The 20,563-nt window shown below is 43.2% G+C and overlaps 1 protein-coding gene across 1 annotated transcript; it reads left to right on the plus strand.

Moving 5' to 3' along the window:
• Positions 1-1,229: 1,229 nt before the first annotated feature.
• On the plus strand, positions 1,230-20,522 carry SPAG5 (sperm associated antigen 5). The gene is made up of 24 exons (XM_028520517.2): positions 1,230-1,384; positions 1,580-1,708; positions 6,117-7,216; positions 7,312-7,495; positions 11,882-11,956; positions 12,218-12,310; positions 12,401-12,535; positions 12,752-12,871; positions 12,994-13,086; positions 13,189-13,302; positions 13,675-13,768; positions 13,921-14,068; positions 14,143-14,245; positions 14,428-14,561; positions 14,761-14,899; positions 17,997-18,108; positions 18,272-18,358; positions 18,622-18,742; positions 18,836-18,947; positions 19,341-19,421; positions 19,585-19,740; positions 19,821-19,895; positions 20,027-20,107; positions 20,325-20,522. Exons 1-24 carry the CDS (start codon positions 1,346-1,348, stop codon positions 20,394-20,396), a joined length of 3,597 nt encoding a protein of 1,198 aa, XP_028376318.1. The 5' UTR covers positions 1,230-1,345; the 3' UTR covers positions 20,397-20,522.
• Positions 20,523-20,563: the final 41 nt, after the last annotated feature.

Here is a 20,563-nt window from a genome sequence, read left to right on the forward strand (position 1 = left end):
GGAGGGAAGGGAGGGAGAGAGGGAGAGAAACATCAGTGTGTGGTTTCCTCTCACACACCCCCTACTGGGGACCTGGCCCACAACCCAGGCATGTGCCCTGACTGCGAAATCCAACCCGGGGTTCGCAGGCTGGCAGTCAATCCATTGAGCTACAGCAGCCAGGGCCAATATTTAAAAAATAAGATATTTTACACTCTTTTTTTAAAAATATAAAGTCCAAGCCCTGGCTGGCGTAGCTCAGTGGATTGAGCGCGGGCTGGGAACCAAAGTGTCCCAGGTTCGATTCCCAGCCAGGGTACATTCCTGGGTTGCAGGCCAGAACCCCCAGCAACCGCACATTGATCTCTCTCTCTCTCCCCCCCTCCCTCTCTTCCCTCCCTAAAAATAAATAAATAAAAATCTTTAAAATAAAAAAAAGAAAAATGTTAATCGCTGAAACATAATTTAAAAAAATATATAAAGTCCTCTAACTACAGTTGGTATGTTATACCTATAACACATCTTAATGTGTTATTTGGGCTAGCCACACTTGAAGTATTCAATGGTATAAATAAGGTGCTGTAAGTGTTCAAAGGAACATACTTAATTATAAACTTTTATCTCTTAATACTTACCTTTATTGTTTCCACGTTCAACAGCTAAGCTAGATTTCTGATACATAGGGGATTTAAGTGACAGGAAAACGTAGTTGGTAGTGTGGGTTGCAATCTCGATAGTCATTTACTACCTGCGGGGCATGGGGCAAATTTCATGATCTATGACTCAATTCCTTCGTCTGTAAAATGGGGATAAAATGGGGTTGAGAACTAGGTCTCGGGCCATTACTGACGCAGAACCCATAAGTAAGCGTCTACAGACCAAGCCTAAGCAAAAACCGCTCCACTCATCTTTCCCTTACAGACTCCCTGGGCGTCTCTTTCTAGTCGAGGCTGAGGTGCGAGGTAACTGTGGGAAACCTGAGGAGAAACTTCCTAAGACCAGGACGCGGAGTCGACTTTTCCGACAGGATGTGAGAGTGGCCCACTGGAAGCAGAAGAGATGGACTCCCCTGAGGTGTGGTCACCTACCCGCCTTAGGCTTGACGAACCTCCGACCCTCCGGGCCGCTTCTGTGGTGAGGGTTCCTCGGAGGGCAAACGCTCGAGGGACGGCCAGGAGGGGCGTGGCCCGGGCTGGCCCGTCCCCGCTGCCCACTGGTCTAAATCCTAGAGCGTACGCGCCTGCCTGACGCACTGCAGTTCCGCAGCCAATCCGGAAGGGTGGCGCAGTTTTAAACGTAGACGGCGGGTGAAGTAGCCGTCACCTCTTAGGTCTGCGAGGTGATCGTTCTGCGTTCTGTGTGGAAGATGTGGCGGGCCAAAAAATTGTCGCCTTCTCCCCAACCGGTGAGCGGGAGAGCCACAGGGAGAAAGACAACTGAGTGGAGCTTGGGGGCGGGGGCGGAGGCGTGTGGAAGGTTTTGTTGGTCTTGGCGCTTCCGCGCGGCGCGACTAGGGTAGGAGCCTCTTGCGTCCTAAGCTTCTTAGGAGGAGGGGCGGGCTGAGAGTCTAGGCTGCCTCACATTCTCCTTTCTTTTTCAGGGAAAACCAGCTATGAGAACTCCTCTCCAAGAACTAAACCTGCAGCCCGGTGCCCTCACTGGCTCTGGAAAAAGGCCCCAGACATGCTACTCGCTGACCCCACCATCACTGTGCAAACTGGGGCTGCAGGTGAGCTTCACCTGGACAGTTTCTCCGCTGGGCTGTTTGCCGAGGACGAGGGCTCAGAGGAACTGAGGGCCACAGCTAGAACGTAATTAATAACGATAATGAAGTTTTCTACCTTAGTGACATCCATTTACAGCTATTCAGGCCAACAGAGAGGTGCCCTAGGGTGGTTAAAGGAAATCCACTGAGAACCTGTACCTCTATTTAGCTGTAGGATTTTATTACCTCCTTCCCTGTTCAATCTTTACGAAACTAGAGAGAAATTCTATAATATTACTTTGATTAGTAGTCTCCCTCTAACATGGGCTCACTTATGTAGAGGTCAGACAGCTGCCAGAGTGAGGCAGTCCAGGGTGGAGCAAAGGTAGGTTTACAGTCATTCTATGGAAAATAATACAATCAATAAATAATACAAGAATAATCTCTGTTTCTCATGCTCACAACCGTAAACCTACTTTTGCCCCACCCTGTATCCATCCATTCTATTCCTTTCTCTTTCTGATAATGAAAACTATGTAGTTTGCCATGTTTTCCCTCTTTCTGTGGCTTCAGAAAGCTTGGAATCAAATCTGATCATTAGATATAGCTACGGTACTCTTTGAAATAGGAAGATTTGCTTTTTCTTTTTTGATCATGATTTTGTATTTCATAAACCCTATCAAATGACCTATCAATCTATTTTTTTTCATTCAGTCTGAATTATTTTTGGAAGGTGATGGGATATAAATAAAATAGGTTAGGGGAAGAAAGAATATGTAAAAACAGATGACAGCCTAAGTAACAGATGTTATGAGGGTAGCAGTCTTTTTTTATAAATTATTTTTATTTTAAAAAAGATTTTATTTATTTATTTTTAGAGAGGGAGAAGGGAGGGCGAAAGAGAGGGAGAGGTATATCAATGTGAGAGAGAAACATTGATCGGTTCCCTTTCTCACACCCACAACTAGGGACCTGGCCTGCAACCCAGGCATGTGTCCCCACCTGGAATCAAACCAGCAACCTTTTCATCCATCTGCAGGGCAGCGCTCAACCCACTGAGCCACACCATTGGTTAATTGTTGTATGTGCCCTGACTGGGAATTGAACCTGCAACCTTGGTGTATCAGGATGGCATCTAACCAATTGAGCTACCCAGCCAGGGCTAGTCCTTTGCCCATTTTCAAGTTGATTTGTTTGGGTTTTTTGTTGTTCAGTTTTTAGGAGTTCTTTATATACTCTGGATATTAATCCCTTATCAGTTTTATGATATGCAAATATTTTCTACTTAAGACATTTTTTAATGGGATAAATAGGCACTTGATAAATGAAGCAAGAACTTTAAGGTGTACTTTTGCATCTAAAAGTCTTTAGCTTGGCCTGGCTGGTATAGCTCAGTGGATTGAGAGCGGGCTGTGAACCAAAGAGTGGCTGGTTCAATTCCCAGTCAGGGCACATGCCTGGGTTGCAGGCCAGGTCCCCAATGGGGGACATGTGAGAAGCAACCACACATTAATGTTTCTCTCCCTCTCTTTCTCCTTCCCCTAAAAAAATACATGTTTTTAGTTTGTATGTTTAGCTTCTGGGCCATTTAGTATTGACTGATTTATGTTTTTATATCATATACAGTTATATCTCCTAACATAATAGTGCTATAACCTTACATTTTTTTTTCTTTTAAAGATTTTATTTGTTTATTTTTTTAGAGAGAGGGGAAGGGAAGGAGAAAGGCAGGGAGAGAAACACCAATGTGTGGTTGCCCCTCACATGGCCCCCACTGGGGACCTGGCCTGTAACTCAGGCATTTGCCCTGACTGAGAATCAAAGCAGTGACCCTTTGGTTTGCAGGCCAGCACTCAGTCCACTGAACTACACCAGCCAGGGCTATAACCTTACATTCTATATTTTCTGATGTTATTGCAGCCTGTGCTCTCTTTTTGCTTTGCCTGGTAGCTCCTTGCTATCTCATTTATTTTCTACTTTTCCTTTAGTACTTTGAAAGAAAAAAAAGCTTTTTTTACAGTTAACCTAATTTTATTCATGCTTGCCGTAGGATGGGGAATAGATCATTCAGTAAAAGCATATAGGAAAAACAAAGTATGTCTTATCATGTACAACTTTTAAACTACAGTAATGATATACCTTAATTACTTCCATTCACACAAGTCTAATATTAACAGTTTAAAAAAATACAATTAAGACTTCTAGGAACATCTTATGATACGGTATTTCCTAATTTTTCTTTGTAGATAGACCCCCAAAATACAAATTCCTATATAATGAGTGCTTTACTTAAAATGAATACTTAAGGAAATTAAGTATGTGGACAGCCTTAGGATAAGGTGATATTATATATTCAGCTAACAAATCATAGTGCCAAGTGGAAAAAGTGTATTTGCAAGTAAATTTCAAAAGCTTTTTATAATTAAGTACAGAAAATATATTGATTTGCTAAAATAAATAAGATGTGATGTCGTAACACTTTGCTATAAAGAATGCATACCAGAACATTTATAAATGATGAATGAATCTTTAAAGAAAAACTTTTAAAAGTTAAAATATGTGAAAGTACATTAAACATACAGCTTAATGCACTTGTATAAAGCACCCATCATTGTAACCAATACTCAGGTCAGTAAATAGGACATTTGCAGACTATCAGAAGTCCTTTTTAGACTTTTCCTGTAAGTCTGATTCTTTTTTTCTTTTTCTTTTTTTAATAATTTGTCTTTCTGTCTGAAACTTCTAAAATAGTTTTGTCTTCCTTGTAGCTCAGAAGTTTTATCTTTTTTTGTATTTTTTCTTGTTAATCCTGTTTAGAAATGGTGGGCCATTTCAGTATGCAAACTCAGGTCTTTACCTTAGAGAAATTTTCTCCTAATACAGGGTGGGGCAAAAGTAGGTTTACTGTTGTGAGTACACAAAACACAATTTATTCTTGTATTATTATTTATTAATTATGGTATTATTTTCCATAGAACCACTGTAAATCTACTTTAGCCCCACCCTGTATTTGTTAATCAGTGTCTCATCTGTATGTGTTCTCTTTCCTCCTGGAACTTGTTTTGTTCAAATGTTAGGTTTGGTTTTGTTTTGTTTTTAATAGTAATTTCAGATTGTAGTCTGTGTGATTATTTTTGTTTTCTTTTCTTTTTAGATTTTATTGATTTATTTTTGGAGAAAGGGCAAGGGAGAGAGAGAGAGGGAGAGAAACATTGATGTGTGATAGATACATCTATCAGTTGCTTCTCGCACAACCCCAACTGGGGATGTGGTCCGCCACCAAGGCACGTATGTGCCCTGACTGGGAATCTAACCAGTGACCTTTTAGTTCGCAGGCCGGCACTGAATCCACTGAGCCACTCAAACCAGGGCCACATGTTAGGTTTATTGGATTTATATTCCAATTCTCTCAGCTAGTAATTCAAGGCTAGTAATTCAAGTCTCAACTCAGACCATCCTCTTACAGTTCTTTTCACTACATTTTTTTTTGTTTAACAGTAATATTTATTATTACCAGAAAGTCTTTGTGTGTCTGTGTGTTGTACTTGATCTTTTTTACATACTCATTTATTTTTTTGGTTAAAATTGTCATCTGCTTCTTTCATCAGCAGTATTTTGTTGGTGTCTACTTTTTCTAACCCTGTTAGGATTTGTTCTTTCTCTTACTACTGCATCCACTTAAGTACATTCATATTTTCCTTTTTTTTGTTCATTGAGTCTCAGGACCAGCAACCCTGCAAGTGGTAGAAGGTACGGTGATCCTTGTTCCCATGAACCAGCAGAAGGGAGCTTGCCAATCTCTTATTAGTGCACCAGGTGGAAGTCTCTCTGCCCTTTATTCTCCTCTCCTACAAAGGCTAGAGCCCTTCAAGTCCAAGGGTTAAATGGTCAACCCATGTGTTCAGCATACCTTTAGCTCTTGGGGTTCAGGGAGAGTAGGTTACTGGCACAAGTTGACGTTTCCCTTTCCCCTTAGGATCCATGGATCTCTGTGGGCCAAGTACTCTCTAATGCTGGTTTCCAATTTCTCATCTGTTCTGGAAGGAAGAAAATCTTGTACCAACTCTAGATTCTAACATAGCTTGAACCTAGAGACCCCTCCTGCTGTTCCCCCTTGAAGTGAGCTGGAGTTAGAATTGAAGAAGAGTGGGCTCACTTTCAAGTTACCCTCTCCCTGTGGTATAGATAAATTATCTCAGCCTTGTTTATATTGTAGGTGGGTTCACTTGGAAGGACCCAAAATGGCTTCTAGCTTTTCTTTCCCTGCTATTGGGTCTCTGTAATGAGCAGCAAGGCTTAGCCAAAGTCTTATCTAAGCAGAGAAAATGAGAACTCTTCTTTTCTTGAGTTTGGACAGTATCCAGTATCCATCATTTTATGTCAGGAACTGTAATTGACTGCCTTAATCAACTACTTTTGTTTCCTTTGGCAGGAGGGCAACAATAACTCATCTTCAGTGGATTTTGAAAATGCTAAGATGACAGACTCCCCATCAGAACAGTTCATCCATCCCTCAAAGTGGCTAGAAACTTGTCAACGTGAATCAGATGAGCAGCCCCCAAATCTGATTCCCCAAAACAACTCTACTCCCAAAACATCTGAGAAAGCAGTAGACCCACTGGACAACAATGTGGTTAAAACCACAGTCTGTGTATCCTCTCCAGGAGGGCAGCAACAAGACATTACACTTGAGGCCCATTTGAATACCATGGCAGAGACAAATAGTTTCTCTCTAGGTGAGCCTTTGAGGCCAGGCAATCTGCTGAGAAAGGAGTTGGAACCCTGCATGGAAGATACCTTTTCAGAAGTTGTTCCTGCTGTGCTTGAGATACTTGCATTTCACGATCCTCTATCCCATCTCTTGGGGTGTCCATCAGATCCTTGTTCTGAGCAACAGCTACAGTGCTCCAAGGAAAGCCTGACACACAGTAGAACTGAGGCTGTGCCTGAGGACTTAGTGTCTTCTGAAAGTAATGCCTTCTTGCCTTCCTCCATGCTCTGTCTTCCCTCTTCAACTTCCTTAGCAGCAGATCTCCCTGTCAGTCATGTGGACTCAGGGGAGGAAATTGAAATAGTAGAGCACAGAGTTATTGAGGAAAGAGAAATTAGCTTTTCCACATTCCCTGAGGAGGCTGAGTTGGGAGATAAAGCACTTGTCTCCAAGATGGAAGATTTTCCACCCACATGCCTGACCCCAAATCCAGGAGAAATGGAGTCCCAGGCAGCTCCAGGCCCAGCAGTAGAAGATGCTGGTAGGATTCTCATCCCTGATACAGAGCTTTGGATGTCCCCACTGGCCTGGCTGGAAAAAGGTTTAAATACCTCAGTCATGTTGGAAAATCTCCGCCAGAGCTTATCCTTTCCCTCTGTGCTTCGGGATGCTGCAGCTGGCACTACTCCTTTCTCTACTTGCTCGGTGGGGACTTGGTTTACTCCCCCAGCACCACCACAGGAAAAGAGTACAAACACATCCCAGATAGGCCTGGTGGGCACCAAGGACAGTACTTCTGAGGGGGAGCATCTCCTATCAGGGTAAGTGTCCCTATATCCTTGTGTCTCCCGGGCTTAACCTGGACCTGCCACTCCCATCCCTCCCCCTGCTTTCTCATGTTCTGTTTCTGCTGTAGACATCATCCAGATCTGACTGCCTTATCTCGACATGACCTAGAAGATACCCTGATGAACTCTCTTGTCATTCTGGAGGGACTCTCCCGCCAGCTGCGGAATTGGAGGAACCAGCTAACTACCCGTCACCCAGAAGTTCAGGACGGTAGCACACAGACTGACAAAACTGACACCTCTCTCAGTGGGGTAAGAGGGTTACTCCCAAAGTGTGGAAGATTCCAGTGGGCCCTCTTCCTCAGAAATTAAGCTGATAAACTGCCAGAGGGTGAAGGAGATTCCTTAGCCACAGGTTCATCCTTAGAATATGTAAAAGCTGTGAATCTGGAAAATTCCTTAAAGCTGTGGGTACTCACTATACCCCTTGGGTACATCAAGACTTTCCAAGGAAATGTAAGCAAGAAAAGTCCTAAAGGAATTGGTTTCTAGATCTTCACCTTCCAAATGTACTTTGCAATTTTTTTTTTGCTTTCCTACTTCCCTATTCTCAGTTGCCCTTGCCCACTTGATGAAAGACACCCGTATTTACTGCCTATCCTGAATCTTAGATTGTCAAGGGATAGCAATCAAATAATAGAAAATATTTGTGTACATGCTAAGAAAGTGAATGACTATAATAATCATATAACCTATAATTTTTGCACACTTTAAACAAAATTGAAGGAAAACTTTTAATTATTTTAGTGGATCATTAAACATTTTCGATGAGAGTTCACTATGAGATTTTTGGCATATATCTCTGAAGGAGCTCTTAGAATTGGATGTTGTGCCCTTCTTGCCTTCTTTCACTCTTCCTTACTCCCATTATTTATGTGAAGATTTCTCAGTGCTCACATCTAGAAGGATTGAAAGTAGGTATAGAATTGTTGCTGAACCATGTCTGATTGTAGGAATTATAGTAACCCACAGGCACATGAACTAATAGGGGGAAGAAAGCTCCATCCATTTCATTAATAGGTGATTACCAATCAAATTTTATAAGGTATGTTTGTGATTTTATTAAAATTATAACATTACAGTAATTAGTATACAGTTATTAAAAATATTTCTCTATCCAAAAGAAATTTTTTCATGTAAAAGTTTGTGGTCAGAGGAATTAAAAAAATTTTTAATTTAAATTTAGATGAACTTTTGTTGTAGATATATTGGTTAATAACGGACTTTAAAGTATAAAAATACATTAGGATAAAATTCTGTGAGCATTAGAAGTACAGGTTCAAGAAGAAAAAATGATAGAAAATTTCTGACTGTTAAAGAAGTTGTTCATGTATTTTTAAAGGTATAAGATAGGCATTAAGTCATTATGATGTATGTATTTATATCAGTGGATTATATTTGAGTGATTTAACAGTTCTTTTTCAAACTGTCAATACTTTTAATATGGTAGAAATTACAGCTTATAACAATTTAAACTTGAGGGCACTCAGTCTTTCAAAATTATTACAGCAGATATGAGAGATATGAGAGGGAAAGAATTGTAGAGGATCTAGCTGTGATGACACAGGCTGAGGAGGGAAAGGGATGGTGTCAGGGGAAGGAGTTGAGAGCCTCAGTATCATGGCTGGTGAGGTTAATAGGTGGCTGCTGCTAAGAAGAGATGTTCTCCAAATGCCCAAAGACTTTGTGTTGAAAATATCCTCAAATAATGACTTTATCGTTTGCCCAAATCCTGTAAACCATAGGCTTATTGTTCCTTTAGCTGCTCAATTTCTCTCCTGTGTTTTCTTATTTTTGTATCCTTTTCTCTTGTCCTTGACCTCATTTCCTATCCTCTAGTCGGCCTTGTACCTCTTCCCTTGAAGCTTGCCAAATCCCTTCGGAGGCCATTGAAGCAGAACCAAAGAGGAGAAATGACAGCACCTTCAGCCATTCCCCTCACGGTGCCAAGTCCTTGCCGCTTGGCTTCCTCCTTCACACTAATCTCATCACCTGCCTGACTGCCCAGCTCTGCACAGCGTGTGTGCCTAGCAGGGCTCATGGGGTACTCCGTGCCTTACTGCACGACATAGGAGGGAGTGATCACTGCTTTGCTGGAGAAGGGAGTGATGAACTCCAAGAGATCTGCCCCCTTAAATCCAGACTGCTGTAACATCATGACTGTTGTGACATTGTGACTCAGTACTGCTGCTCCAGCAGTCAGTTTTTTTCACAGATGATGGCTGCCTTTCAGCAGTACTGAAGGCTCCCTGCTTTTCTCTCAGAACTTCAGTCTTTCCGTAGCTCTGCTGCCTTTGAGATCATATGTGTCTACTCTATATAGCACACTAAGATTTTTGTCTACCCCAAGATAACAGAGAATAAGGAAATAAAAATGACTAATAAATATTTGAGAAGTTTACCATTACTGATGATCAGAGAAATGAAAATTGAAACAATAATGCTATTTTTTCTGATAAAATAGCAAGAATAAAATAGATAATGATGGTAAGCATTGTCCTACTGACAGTAGAATATAAGGTGGTTCAACTTTTCTTTTTAATCCTTACCCAAGGACATGCTTATCGATTTCAGAGAAAGCGGCAGGGAGGGAAAGAAACATCCACTGGTTGCCTCTTGCACATGCCTCGACTGGGGACCAAACCTTCAACCTAGGCATGTGACCTGACTGGGAATTGAACCCACAACCTTTTGGGTTCAACCTTTTTTGAAGGACATTTGAGTAAGACTCTTAAAGCAGTTCAAGCTTTTTTTTTTAAACCATGTTCTGCAACTTTTTTTTTTTCTTTCTTTTTTTAAAAGATTTTGTTTATTTATTTTTAGAGAGAGGGGAAGGGAAAGAGAGAGGGAGAGAAATAATAATGTATGGTTGCCTCTCAAGTGGCCCCCACTGGGGACCTGGCTGGCAACCCAGGCATGTGCCCTGACTGGGAATTGAACCGGCGACCCTTTGGTTCACAGCCTGTGCTGAATCTATTGAGCTACACCAGCCAGGGCTCAGTTCAAGCTTTTTGACCCAGTAACTTCACTTCTAGGGATATATCCTAAGGGGAAAAAAATTAGCATAAAGATGGTAACTTTGAAACAAAAATAATGAGCCCTGGCTAGTGTGGCTCAGTGGATTGAGCACCAGCCTGTGAACCAAAAGGTTGCAGGTTGGATTCCCAGTCAGGGCACATGCCTGGGTCATGGGTGGTGTCCCCAGTTGGGGGCGTGTGAGAGGCAACCAATTGCACACACTGATGTTTCTCCCCTCCTCTTTCTCCCTCCCTTCCCCTCTCTCTAAAAATAAAATCTTTAAAAAATATATTAAAAATAAGGAGAAATATAAAAAATAATGGTATATCTATAGGATGGGATATTTTATAGTTATTTAAAAGTATGAAGAATTCTTAACATGGGAAAATAAGTTTAACATGCGTTCAACGTTTTTAAAGAAAAGAAGTCGGAGTTCAGATAACCTCTGAGAGGCTTTGAGGTGAGGTAAATTATCAGCAGAAGTTAAAAATGGATGGTGCTCCACTTTGATAGGTTCCCCCTAAAGCAGATATCCCAGTTTCAGGCTATTAAAATAAGAGCAAATATAAATTCAGGGTTAAATAACATTAGTATAATGAGCCCTGGCTGGCGTAGCTCCGTGGATTGAGCACGGGCTGCGAACCAAAGCATCACAGGTTCGATTCCTAGTTAGGACACATGCCTGGGTTGCAGGCCACGGCCCCCAGCCATTGATGTTTCTCTCTCCCTCTCTTTCTAAAAAAGAAAAAGAAAAAAAATAACATTAATATAATGAAATTAAGTAATAAAAGCAGGAACCCAAATATAAATATATATAATCTCAATTGTGGTTTTTCTTAAGCATTACTATCTTTCATCAAATCTGACACAATATTAAGATGCATCCCAATTTTGGTGGTGTTAAAAATTTAAAAATATAATCATCTTAAAATGGACTGAATATGGTAATTTCTTTGCAATCACTAGTGTACACCTCCCTCCATCCTCCCACCCTGGGCAGCTGAGAAGTATAATATACTCACCAGTTACAGCAAATCCTGATAGCAAAATCTCAGTGTGGAGGTAAATGGAAATCTCTTGAAATAGGTGTGATACTGTTGGTTAAAAATCACTGCTCTAGGTGATAAAATTGGTAATGATTTCTTTTTCCATTTTAATCACTTCTGTATTTCCAAAATGTTACAGTAAACACTATCCTTATAAGTAGAAAAAAAGGATATTTTAAAAAGGAAATTTTTACTAATCTGGAATTTTTTCTGACTTGGCTTCATCAAGCTATGATCTTACTCCTGCTTTTTTAAAAAATATTTTATTTATTTATTTTTAGAGAGAGGGGAAGGGAAAGAGAGAGGGAGAGAAACATCGATGTGTGGTTGCCTCTTACATGACCCCCACTAGGGGCCCAACCTGGCCTGCAACCCAGGCATGTGCCCTGACTGGGAATCAAACTGGTAACCCTTTGGTTCTCAGGCCAGTGCTCAATCCACTGAGCCATGCCAGCCACAGGTTGCTCCTGTTTTTAATAGGGAAGGCTCTTGTATCTTGGTGGGTGGGTGGGAAATGAGGTACTTGTGGTGCTTGCTGCCTGGGCAAAAGGAACAGTGCCGTTTCTCTGGCTAGGTAACTAAGAAACCTCAGCATCTTCAAAGGACCCGAGAGATTGGACAGACTCTGCAGCAGGCCAGGAATGTTATGGTGAGTGTTGATTGACCTTATTCCATCACTGGGTCTTCTGCAAAAATCAAGAATGGAGAATCCTGGGTGGTTAGTCGATGGTGGTACTCAGTGGTTGGTAGTGAAGGGAGGGAAGTCTTCAAACCTTTGTTAAGAACATCTTATTGGACCTCAAAATTGGGAAAATTGGGGTCAGTGGCTTTCCTTACCAGTGTCCCTGATTATTTTATTTCCTGCTTAGTGACTTTATTTGATCTAGCCTAACCATCTCTCCCTCTACAGCAATCATGGGTGCTGGTCTCTAAAGAGCTGGTGTCCTTGCTTCACCTATCTGTGTTGCACTTAGAGGAAGATAGAACTACTGTGAGTCAGGAGGTAAGCAGCATGTAGATTAAGGCAGAGGCCTCTGGTGGAACTGAAAGCCAAAAGAAGGAACCAGACACACATCTGATTTTTATTTTTTAGTCTCAGCGCACAGAAACCTTGGTCTCCTGCTGTTGTGATATGTTGAAGAAATTGAGGGCAAGGCTCCAGAGCCTTAAAACAGAAAGGGAGGAGGCAAAGCACAGAGAGGAAATGGCTCTCAGAGGCAAGGATGCGGTAAGATGTCAGGCTTTTGTTCCTGGATGTGAGTGGTTTCTTCCTCAGGGTTTCTGCAGGAACTCAAATTCACTTGATACAGAGATGGGTGGTCTCAGAATTGCCTGCCCTGGGGAACAATGAATTAAACTAACATTGTAGCAGATAGTATGGATTTTTGTGCTGTTTCCCTCCTCTGTCCACTGGGTGTGCCCTCGAAACCTCTTCCTTAAACAGGCAGAAACAGTGCTAGAGGCTTTCTGTGCACATGCCAGTCAGCGCATCAGCCAGCTGGAACAGGACCTGGCATCCATGGGGGAATTCAGAGGACTCTTGAAGGAAACCCAGACCCAACTGGTAATTTGAGGAGATTTTCTTTATTGAGATCCATGCTGATACATGGGAAGATGGTCATCTACCCCCACTCTGTTGCATCCAGAGGAAGGGGGCCCCTTCCATAGACACTTCTTCTTGTGTAGGTAGGTCTTCATACTGAGCAAGAAGAGTTGGCTCAGCAGGCAGTGAGTCTTACTTCAATCTTGCAACAGGATTGGACATCCATGCAACTGGATGTGAGTATTTGGGGCCATTATACCACTCCTTTACTCACAGCCATCCCCGTTAGGAACCCTGCCTTATGAGTGCTTGACTGACCCACTTGCTTCTCCTGGTAGTATATAACATGGACAGCTTTGCTGAGCCGGTCTCAACAACTCACAGAGAAACTCACAGCCAAGAGCCGGCAGACCCTACAGGAACGTGATGCAGCAATTGAGGAAAAGCAGCAGGTACAAACCAGGAGTGGCAACTGCTTAGGCCTGGTTTCCTCCCCCTTCTCTACAGAAGGCCTTTCAGATGAGTGGTATCATTAGCCTCTTACCCTAGACCTGTCTTCTTTCTACCTTGTGGGTTTGGAGACCATCCAGGTCCCTTCCCTGTAAGATGGCTTTGGGCCCAGTTGTTTCCTTTGCCCTTCAGCATCTTCTTCAGCAACTTTTCTCCTATTTCCACTTTTTCCTGAGGATCAGCCTTATTTGCTGCAGCATTGCTGCCCAGAATCAAGGTAGTTTGCTGTTCTGTCCAGAAAAAGAAGCTGGACCAAGTCCTGGGACTCTTGATTCAGGGGGAACTGTGTGAGGAAAACTGTCTTTTCTTCCTAGGTTTTCAGGGAGCTAGAACAAGTCTCTACCCAGTTAGAGGACTGCAAAGGCCAAATAGAACAACTGGAGCTGGAAAACAGTCGCCTAGCAACAGGTGAGTGTGCATGCATGCAAGCATTTGTGCCCTGCTAAGGTTTGGGGTGTGGCAATAGAACAAGAAAATGCTCTACAACACTTGTTTAGAGCACAAGTGTGGAGGTTCTGGCCTGGTGGCCACATGGTGTCATTAGGATACTTTTGGTTTAGATCTCCGGGCTCAGCTGCAGATTCTGGCCAGCATGCAGAGTCAGCTAAAAGAACTACAGAGTCAGCATGCCCACTGTGCCCAGGACCTGGCCACGAAGGATGAGTTGCTCTGTCAGCTTACCCAGAGCAATGAAGAGCAGGCTACTCAGTGAGTTCCTGTCAGGTTATTGTGTCAGTAGGTTCACAAGATACAGGACCAATGGGATCTAATGTCTCTGGCAGATGGAAAAAGGAAGAGATGGCACTGAAACACATGCAAGCAGAGCTGCAGAAACAACATGCTGTCCTGGCCAAGGAGGTGCAGGACCTGAAGGAGACCCTGGAGGTAAAGTTGGGCAGGGGAGCTGGCAGGAGTGAGACTCTTACCTGAGGGTATTGAGTTGAGGTTTGAGACTGGACTAGGAAAAGTCTCTGTTACCAGGTCTCTAACATTTCCCACTTAGAATCATCTCCCCACCCTCACCCCTTTCCCATTCCTTTCCTTTCTTCCTTCTCCTGTCTCTCCAGTTTGCAGACCAAGAGAATCAGGTAGCTCACTTGGAACTGGGCCAGGTTGAGTGTCAGTTGAAAACCACACTGGAAGTGCTCCGGGAGCGCAGCCTGCAGTGTGAGGATCTCAAGGACACTGTAGAGAACTTGAAGTAAGATCTCTGCCTTTCTGTGCTTTCCCTCTAAGTGCTTATCTTTCCCAGGAACTCTGTTAGAAGCTCAAGACTCCAGGAATGGAATTGTGACGGGGTCTAAGAGCCTTATTTCCCTCTTTGAATGCAGCTCTATGTGGGATTTGGGAGAGGAGTTCAGAGAAGGTAACATAATCTCTCTGTTCCTTCCTTATTTTAGGGCTAAACTGGCTAGCACTATAGCAGAGAACGAGGAGAAAGAACTGGAGAACAGGCGCCAGTGTGCCCAGGAGCTAAGGGTGCTGACTAAGCAACTACAGAGCCTGACCCTCTTCCTACAGACAAAACTAAAAGAGAAGGTAAGGATCTGGGTGTTCCTTCTCTTTCCTTCTAATTGTATCTTCGAACAAAGATGGTTCCATTCCTTTCTTCCCAATCTGTATATATCTTATTTCCTTTTCTTGTCTTACTGCATTAGTTAGAGCTTTCACTACGATGTTGAAAAGGAGTGGCGAGAGGGGACATCCTTGCTTTGTACCTGATCTTAGAGGGAAAGCTTCGAGTTTTGCACCATTAAGTATGATGTTAGCTGTAGGGTTTTTGTGAATATTCTTTATCAAGTTGAGGATGGTCTCTATTCCTAGTTTACTGAGATTTTTGCAATTATATCTTTATTGAGTAGAATGGTTTTCCTAAAATGCTATTCTTGTTCCATCTCTGTGGCTTTCAGTGACTTTCTACAGGACCTCTTTGACCTGTCACTCAAACATTTCTTACCTTGTTAAAAAAAATTTATTGTTTTTTTTTTTTTAGAGAGAGGAAGAAAGAGAGAGACAAAGAGAAACATTGATTTGTTTTTCCACTTATTTATGCATTCCCTTGTGTGTGCCCTCACCGGGCATTGAACCTACAACATTGGAATATTGGGATGATGCTCTAACCCATCAGTCCCCAAGCCATTTGGCACCAGGGACTGGTTTTGTGGAAGACAGTTTTTCCACAGACCATGCTGGGGGGAATGGTTTCAGGACAATTCAAGCACATTACAGTCAAGCTCATCTCCTGCTGTGTGACCCGGTTCCTAACAGGCCCATACCAGTACTGGTCCACGGCCCAGAGGTTGAGGACCCCTGCTCTAACCAACTGAGCTACATATCCAGGGTTCAAACTTTTCTTTCATTGTCTCCTACCTCCCTATTATGAACCCTTTATTGCAGCTAGACTAAGCTGCCTATACATTACACAAATGTCCCATCTCCATTAACACCTTTTCCCTTCCTATTAAAATACTCTGTAGTTCACCTTCTTTGAAGTGTTCCCAGATTACATAGACTCAGCAATCTCTTGAATTTCTCTGAATTTTTCTTGGATGTCTGATCTCTGCAACTAGACTGACTGTGTGTTTAAAAGAAAGCAGAAATTTAGTTTGCTTCTTGGCTTTCTTGCAGTGCACCCTAAATAATAAATAGTTGATATCTTTCAGAATACAGAGTTAATTAGCTTATACCACCAGGATCCTGAACTATGAAAGTGCTTATGATCTGACCCTCTTCCCTAGTATGTGCTGAGCACAAGAAATGCAAAAAAAAAAAAAAAAAAGAATCCATAGTCTTACATGGAAGACAGGAATGTGTAAACTTGTCATCCTGATTTGTGATCATGATAGAAGTCTGCATGGATGACCACTGCAGAAGCACAGAGAAAGGAGCATCAGTTGTGACTTTGAGAGTTAGGATGTCTTTTCAAAGCAGATGACACTTGGGCAGTCTTAAAGCTTAGAAGTTTGTCAGGAGTGAGTACACAGCAAGGCCCACAAGGCAGAGGGAACAGTGTATTGAAAGTCATAGAGGCACTGTGCCTACTTTTTGTAGTGTCTACCTTGTAACATGGTCTGGGTGAGGTGCTGGGACTTTAGGTGAACAAGGCAAGGCCTTGCTCCTATGGAATGTGGCAAGTTTGGGGACTGGGAAATAGCTCTTTATAATTAGAGTGCAAGTATTTTTGGGGTGAGGATGACAAGCAGACAAGGCTGGAGAAGGAGGTAGGAGGCCAGATTTTGAAGGCCAGAACTAATGGCAATTATAGACAGGGCAGAGAGGAGGTAGTGGTTTGGATGAATCTAATACACATTTAGGAAGCAGAAGTAATAGAACCTTGTGACCAAGTTGATGTAGGAGTAAGGTGGAAGAATGAATGATGATCTCTAGATTGCTGGAAAGATGGTCACACTTCTAGAATTGGGGTTAGCAAACTTCCTATAACGTGAAATGTTATAAATATTTTCAGCTTTGTGAGCTATGTGGCCTCTGTCTTAACTACTCAACTTTGCCTTTGAAGCTCAAGAGCAGCCATAGATAGTATGTAAATGAATGGATGTGGCTGTAGCCTAATAAAACTTTATTTACAAAAACAGGTAACAGATCAGATTTGAGCTGCTGACAGTAATTAGCAGCCCCCTTGAACAGATTTTTGGTGGAGTGGGACAGGGAAAATGGTGAGCTCAGCTTTATGAATACTAAATTTCAGGCGAAATGGTACATTCTGGTAGATTTTTCACAGGCAGTTGAGCCTCTAGGTCTGGTGATTGGGGAAAAAATTCCAGTTAAGACAGAGTGAAGGGTTATCCACGTAGAAGTGGATATTTTTATGGCGCTCCTGAGGTGAGGCCACCTAGGGAAAGGATTAGAGCAGGGGTGTCAAATTCATTTTCACTAGGGACCACATCAGGCTCACAGTTGTCTTCCAAGGGCCGAATGTGATTTTAGGACTGTATAAATGTAACTACTTCTTAACAGTTATGCGAGAGCTTGGTGCTGCCAGGTAGAAACAAGCTGCCAGGCTGGATAAAACAAGATGGAGGGCTGGATTCGGCCTGCGGGCCTTGTGTTTGCCACCTGTGGATTAGAGGGTAAAGAGGGCCAAGGCTTAACCCAAAGGACCCCAACAATTAAGGACCTGTGGGTAGAGAAGAAATAACCAGAAAGGTATAAGGCCTACCTATGAAGGAGAGAGAGTCAAGTCCCAGAAGATAAGAAAAGTTTCTAAAGAACATCGTCATTGATTATCAGATAGGTCAGTTAAAATAAGAGCTGAAAAATGTCCATTGCATTTGAAAGTAAGGATGCCATTGACCCAAATAACAGAATTTTGGTGGATTAGTGTTGCAGAAGCCTGAGTATAATGGGCTGGGGAGTTAACAGGTGGTGAGAATTTTAGACAAGAAATGTAGGTCTTTCTTTGTAATTGAAGGGAAAGAAAAAAGGCTGTAGGTAAAAGGGGATTTAAGGTAAGAAGAGGTTTTTAAAAAAATTGTTGTTGCTTTAGTGAGAGAAAATTAAGTTCAGGAAAAGGAGATAAGGGAGAAGTTAACGATAGAGAAGAGAGGTAATAGAACAACATTCAGGGAGATCACTAAGCCTGAAAAGCAGCTGATGATTTGTTCTCATTTGCTTTTAGGCTGAGCCGGAGATCCTCCTAAAAAACACAGCCTGTGTCTCTGCTCAGGAACACCCTCCGCCCTCTGACAGCACCTTCTTGGGAAACATCTTGACAGTAACGGCAGACAAAGGTTAAAGGCCCTGGAGTTTAGGGGTGGGAAAATCATTACCCTGCTGATATCTTCAGCTGTTAAAGATGCCCACTGCCAGACCTATCTCTCCTAGGCTTCCATTATGGCAGACCCTGACTGGGTCACCAGAGGGGTCCTCTGCCATGGTTTGTTTTTGTTTTAGAGTCAGAATCAGCTCCTGTATCCTTGCTTGGAAGTGACAAGAGTGCTTTCACCCGAGTTGCATCAATGGTTTCCCTTCAGCCTACAGGTTAGGATGGGCTCCAGGGATCCTGCCTCATTTCTAGATCTTGTAGTGATGATAAAGTTAACTAAAGCAGTGAAAAGTGCTTTGCTCTAAAAACCTCAATTCTACTTGGGCTCATTTTATTTCTGTCTTTTGGGACCTGCAGTGTTCAGGACACTCAAATCCTATGGGTAGGGAACATGGATAAGAGTTGTGGAAATAATGACTACACACTCCTTCCTTCCAGAGCTAGAGGGCTCTACCTCTATCAGGACTTTCTCTTTCAGAGATCCCAGGCATGGAGAAGAGCCTGGAAGAAATGAGTACTATGACTCTGGAGCTTCAGAGCCTGTGTTCCCTGCTGCAAGAGTCTAAAGAAGAAGCTGTCAGGGCTCTGCAGCAAAAGATGTGAGTTGAGTGCAGTCTTGGTGAGAGAGCCCCTTATATCAAGGGCCTAGCTCCTGAGAGACAGGAATAATGCTGAACTCTTCTCTCCCCTAGTTGTGATCTGCAGGCTAGGCTGCAAGCCCAGGAAGAAGAGCATCAGGAAGCCCAGAAGGCAAAGGAGGCAGACATAGAGAAGCTGAACCAGGCCTTGTGCTTGCGCTACAAGGTGAAGGAGGGGCCTAGAAGTGGGGCGATGAAGAACTGGGGCAGAAGTACTGGCCCACTGGGACCATTGTCTCTCCATCTCTCCAGGAATCTGGGTGTAGGGATTTTCCAACCACTGCCCTAGTTTTGCCCTTTGTGGGGTCAGATATTTTGCATGTTTGGGAATCAGCTATGGGCTGACATCTCCCAGGCCGACCTAGAAGTCAGGAACTCTTAGCAGAGCTCTTTCAACACTGGGATATTCCTAGCCTGACTTAGCCCTAGAGGAAGAAGAGTGTTATCAGTTGGTAGCAACCTGGGCTGAGCATGGGTCAGGTGCTAAATCCTATCTCCTGGCAAAGGCTACAGAGAAGCTGGCTCTCTCAGTGCCTTCTTACCTCCGTTTCCCTCACAGAATGAAAAGGAGCTCCAGGAAGTGATACAGCAGCAGAACGAGAAGATTCTAGAGCAGATTGACAAGAGTGGCGAGCTCATTGTATGTTCATCACGATGCCTGACCCTCTGCCTTATGTGTTACCGTAGCCAGGATCTCATATATGGGAATTGGATCTGCTGGTCTACCTTGTCCACAGCATGGGATAAGTATGATGGAGAGGACCTTTGGGGGCTACTGAATACCTCTCCACTCTCATCCCCAGAGTCTTAGAGAGGAGGTGACTCAGCTTACTCGCTCACTTCGGCGTGCAGAGACAGAGACCAAGGTGCTCCAAGAGACTCTGGCAGGCCAGCTGGACCCCAACTGTCAGCCCATGGCCACTAACTGGATCCAGGAGAAAGTGTGGCTCTCCCAGGAGGTGACTAAGAGATAACACAGGAGCTGGGCAGCTGGTGGGAGCTGTAGGCTGTGCCCCTACTGATCCGAACATATCTGCAGGTAGACAAACTAAGGGTGATGTTCCTGGAGATGAAAAATGAGAAGACAAAACTCATGGTCAAGTTCCAGAGCCACGTAAGAATTCCCATTGCCATTGGTGGGCCAGTTCTCACTACCACTAGCAAGTGCCCTACTGTAGTTTACTTTCCCCACAAGCTATACTGTTCTTTTAACCATATGACTTATGCAACTTATTTGCCTTGTAGAGAAACATCCTGGAAGAGAATCTTCGGCGCTCTGACAAGGAGTTAAAGAAATTAGATGACATTGTTCAGCATATTTATGAGGTAAAGGAGGGAGGGACTTGAACTAAGGCACCTGGTATAAGGCCTGGACCCAGGAAATACTGATGAACATAGCTCTGGTTCACAGACTGCTGGCAGCTGGGTCTGGCTCACTGTTGCAGGCTTCTGTGTGGCTGTGGCTTCCGGTTTCTCCCCTCTAATTCAGTGGGTACTTCCTGGGGCTGTGACTCTGAGCTGCCTTTTCTGTCTCTCTTCCCAGACTCTGCTGTCCATCCCAGAGGTTGTGAGGAGTTGCAAGGAGCTACAGGGACTGCTGGAATTTCTGAGCTGAGAAACTAAAAGCTGGATCTGTTTTACCCCTCTTTACCTGCAATATTTCCTTGCCCCAACACCAGGACCAATTGGCATAGAGCCAGCCACGTTTAATGCTATTTAAATAAAGTATATTTAATGTATATCTTCAGGCTCACTGAATCTTGTTTCTTGGGTGAGAGGGGA

Source organism: Phyllostomus discolor, chromosome 8 (assembly GCF_004126475.2).
Source record: "Phyllostomus discolor isolate MPI-MPIP mPhyDis1 chromosome 8, mPhyDis1.pri.v3, whole genome shotgun sequence".
Classification (NCBI taxonomy): Eukaryota; Metazoa; Chordata; class Mammalia; order Chiroptera; family Phyllostomidae; genus Phyllostomus; species Phyllostomus discolor.

Coding starts and splice junctions, on each gene's coding strand:
- SPAG5 (XM_028520517.2), top strand. CDS start 1,346: ATGTGGCGGGCCAAAAAATTGTCGCCTTCTCCCCAACCG. Junction 12,872..12,993: donor AGGAAACCCAGACCCAACTG/GTAATTTGAGGA, acceptor CTTCTTGTGTAG/GTAGGTCTTCATACTGAGCA. Junction 18,743..18,835: donor AGGGCTCTGCAGCAAAAGAT/GTGAGTTGAGTG, acceptor TCTCTCCCCTAG/TTGTGATCTGCAGGCTAGGC.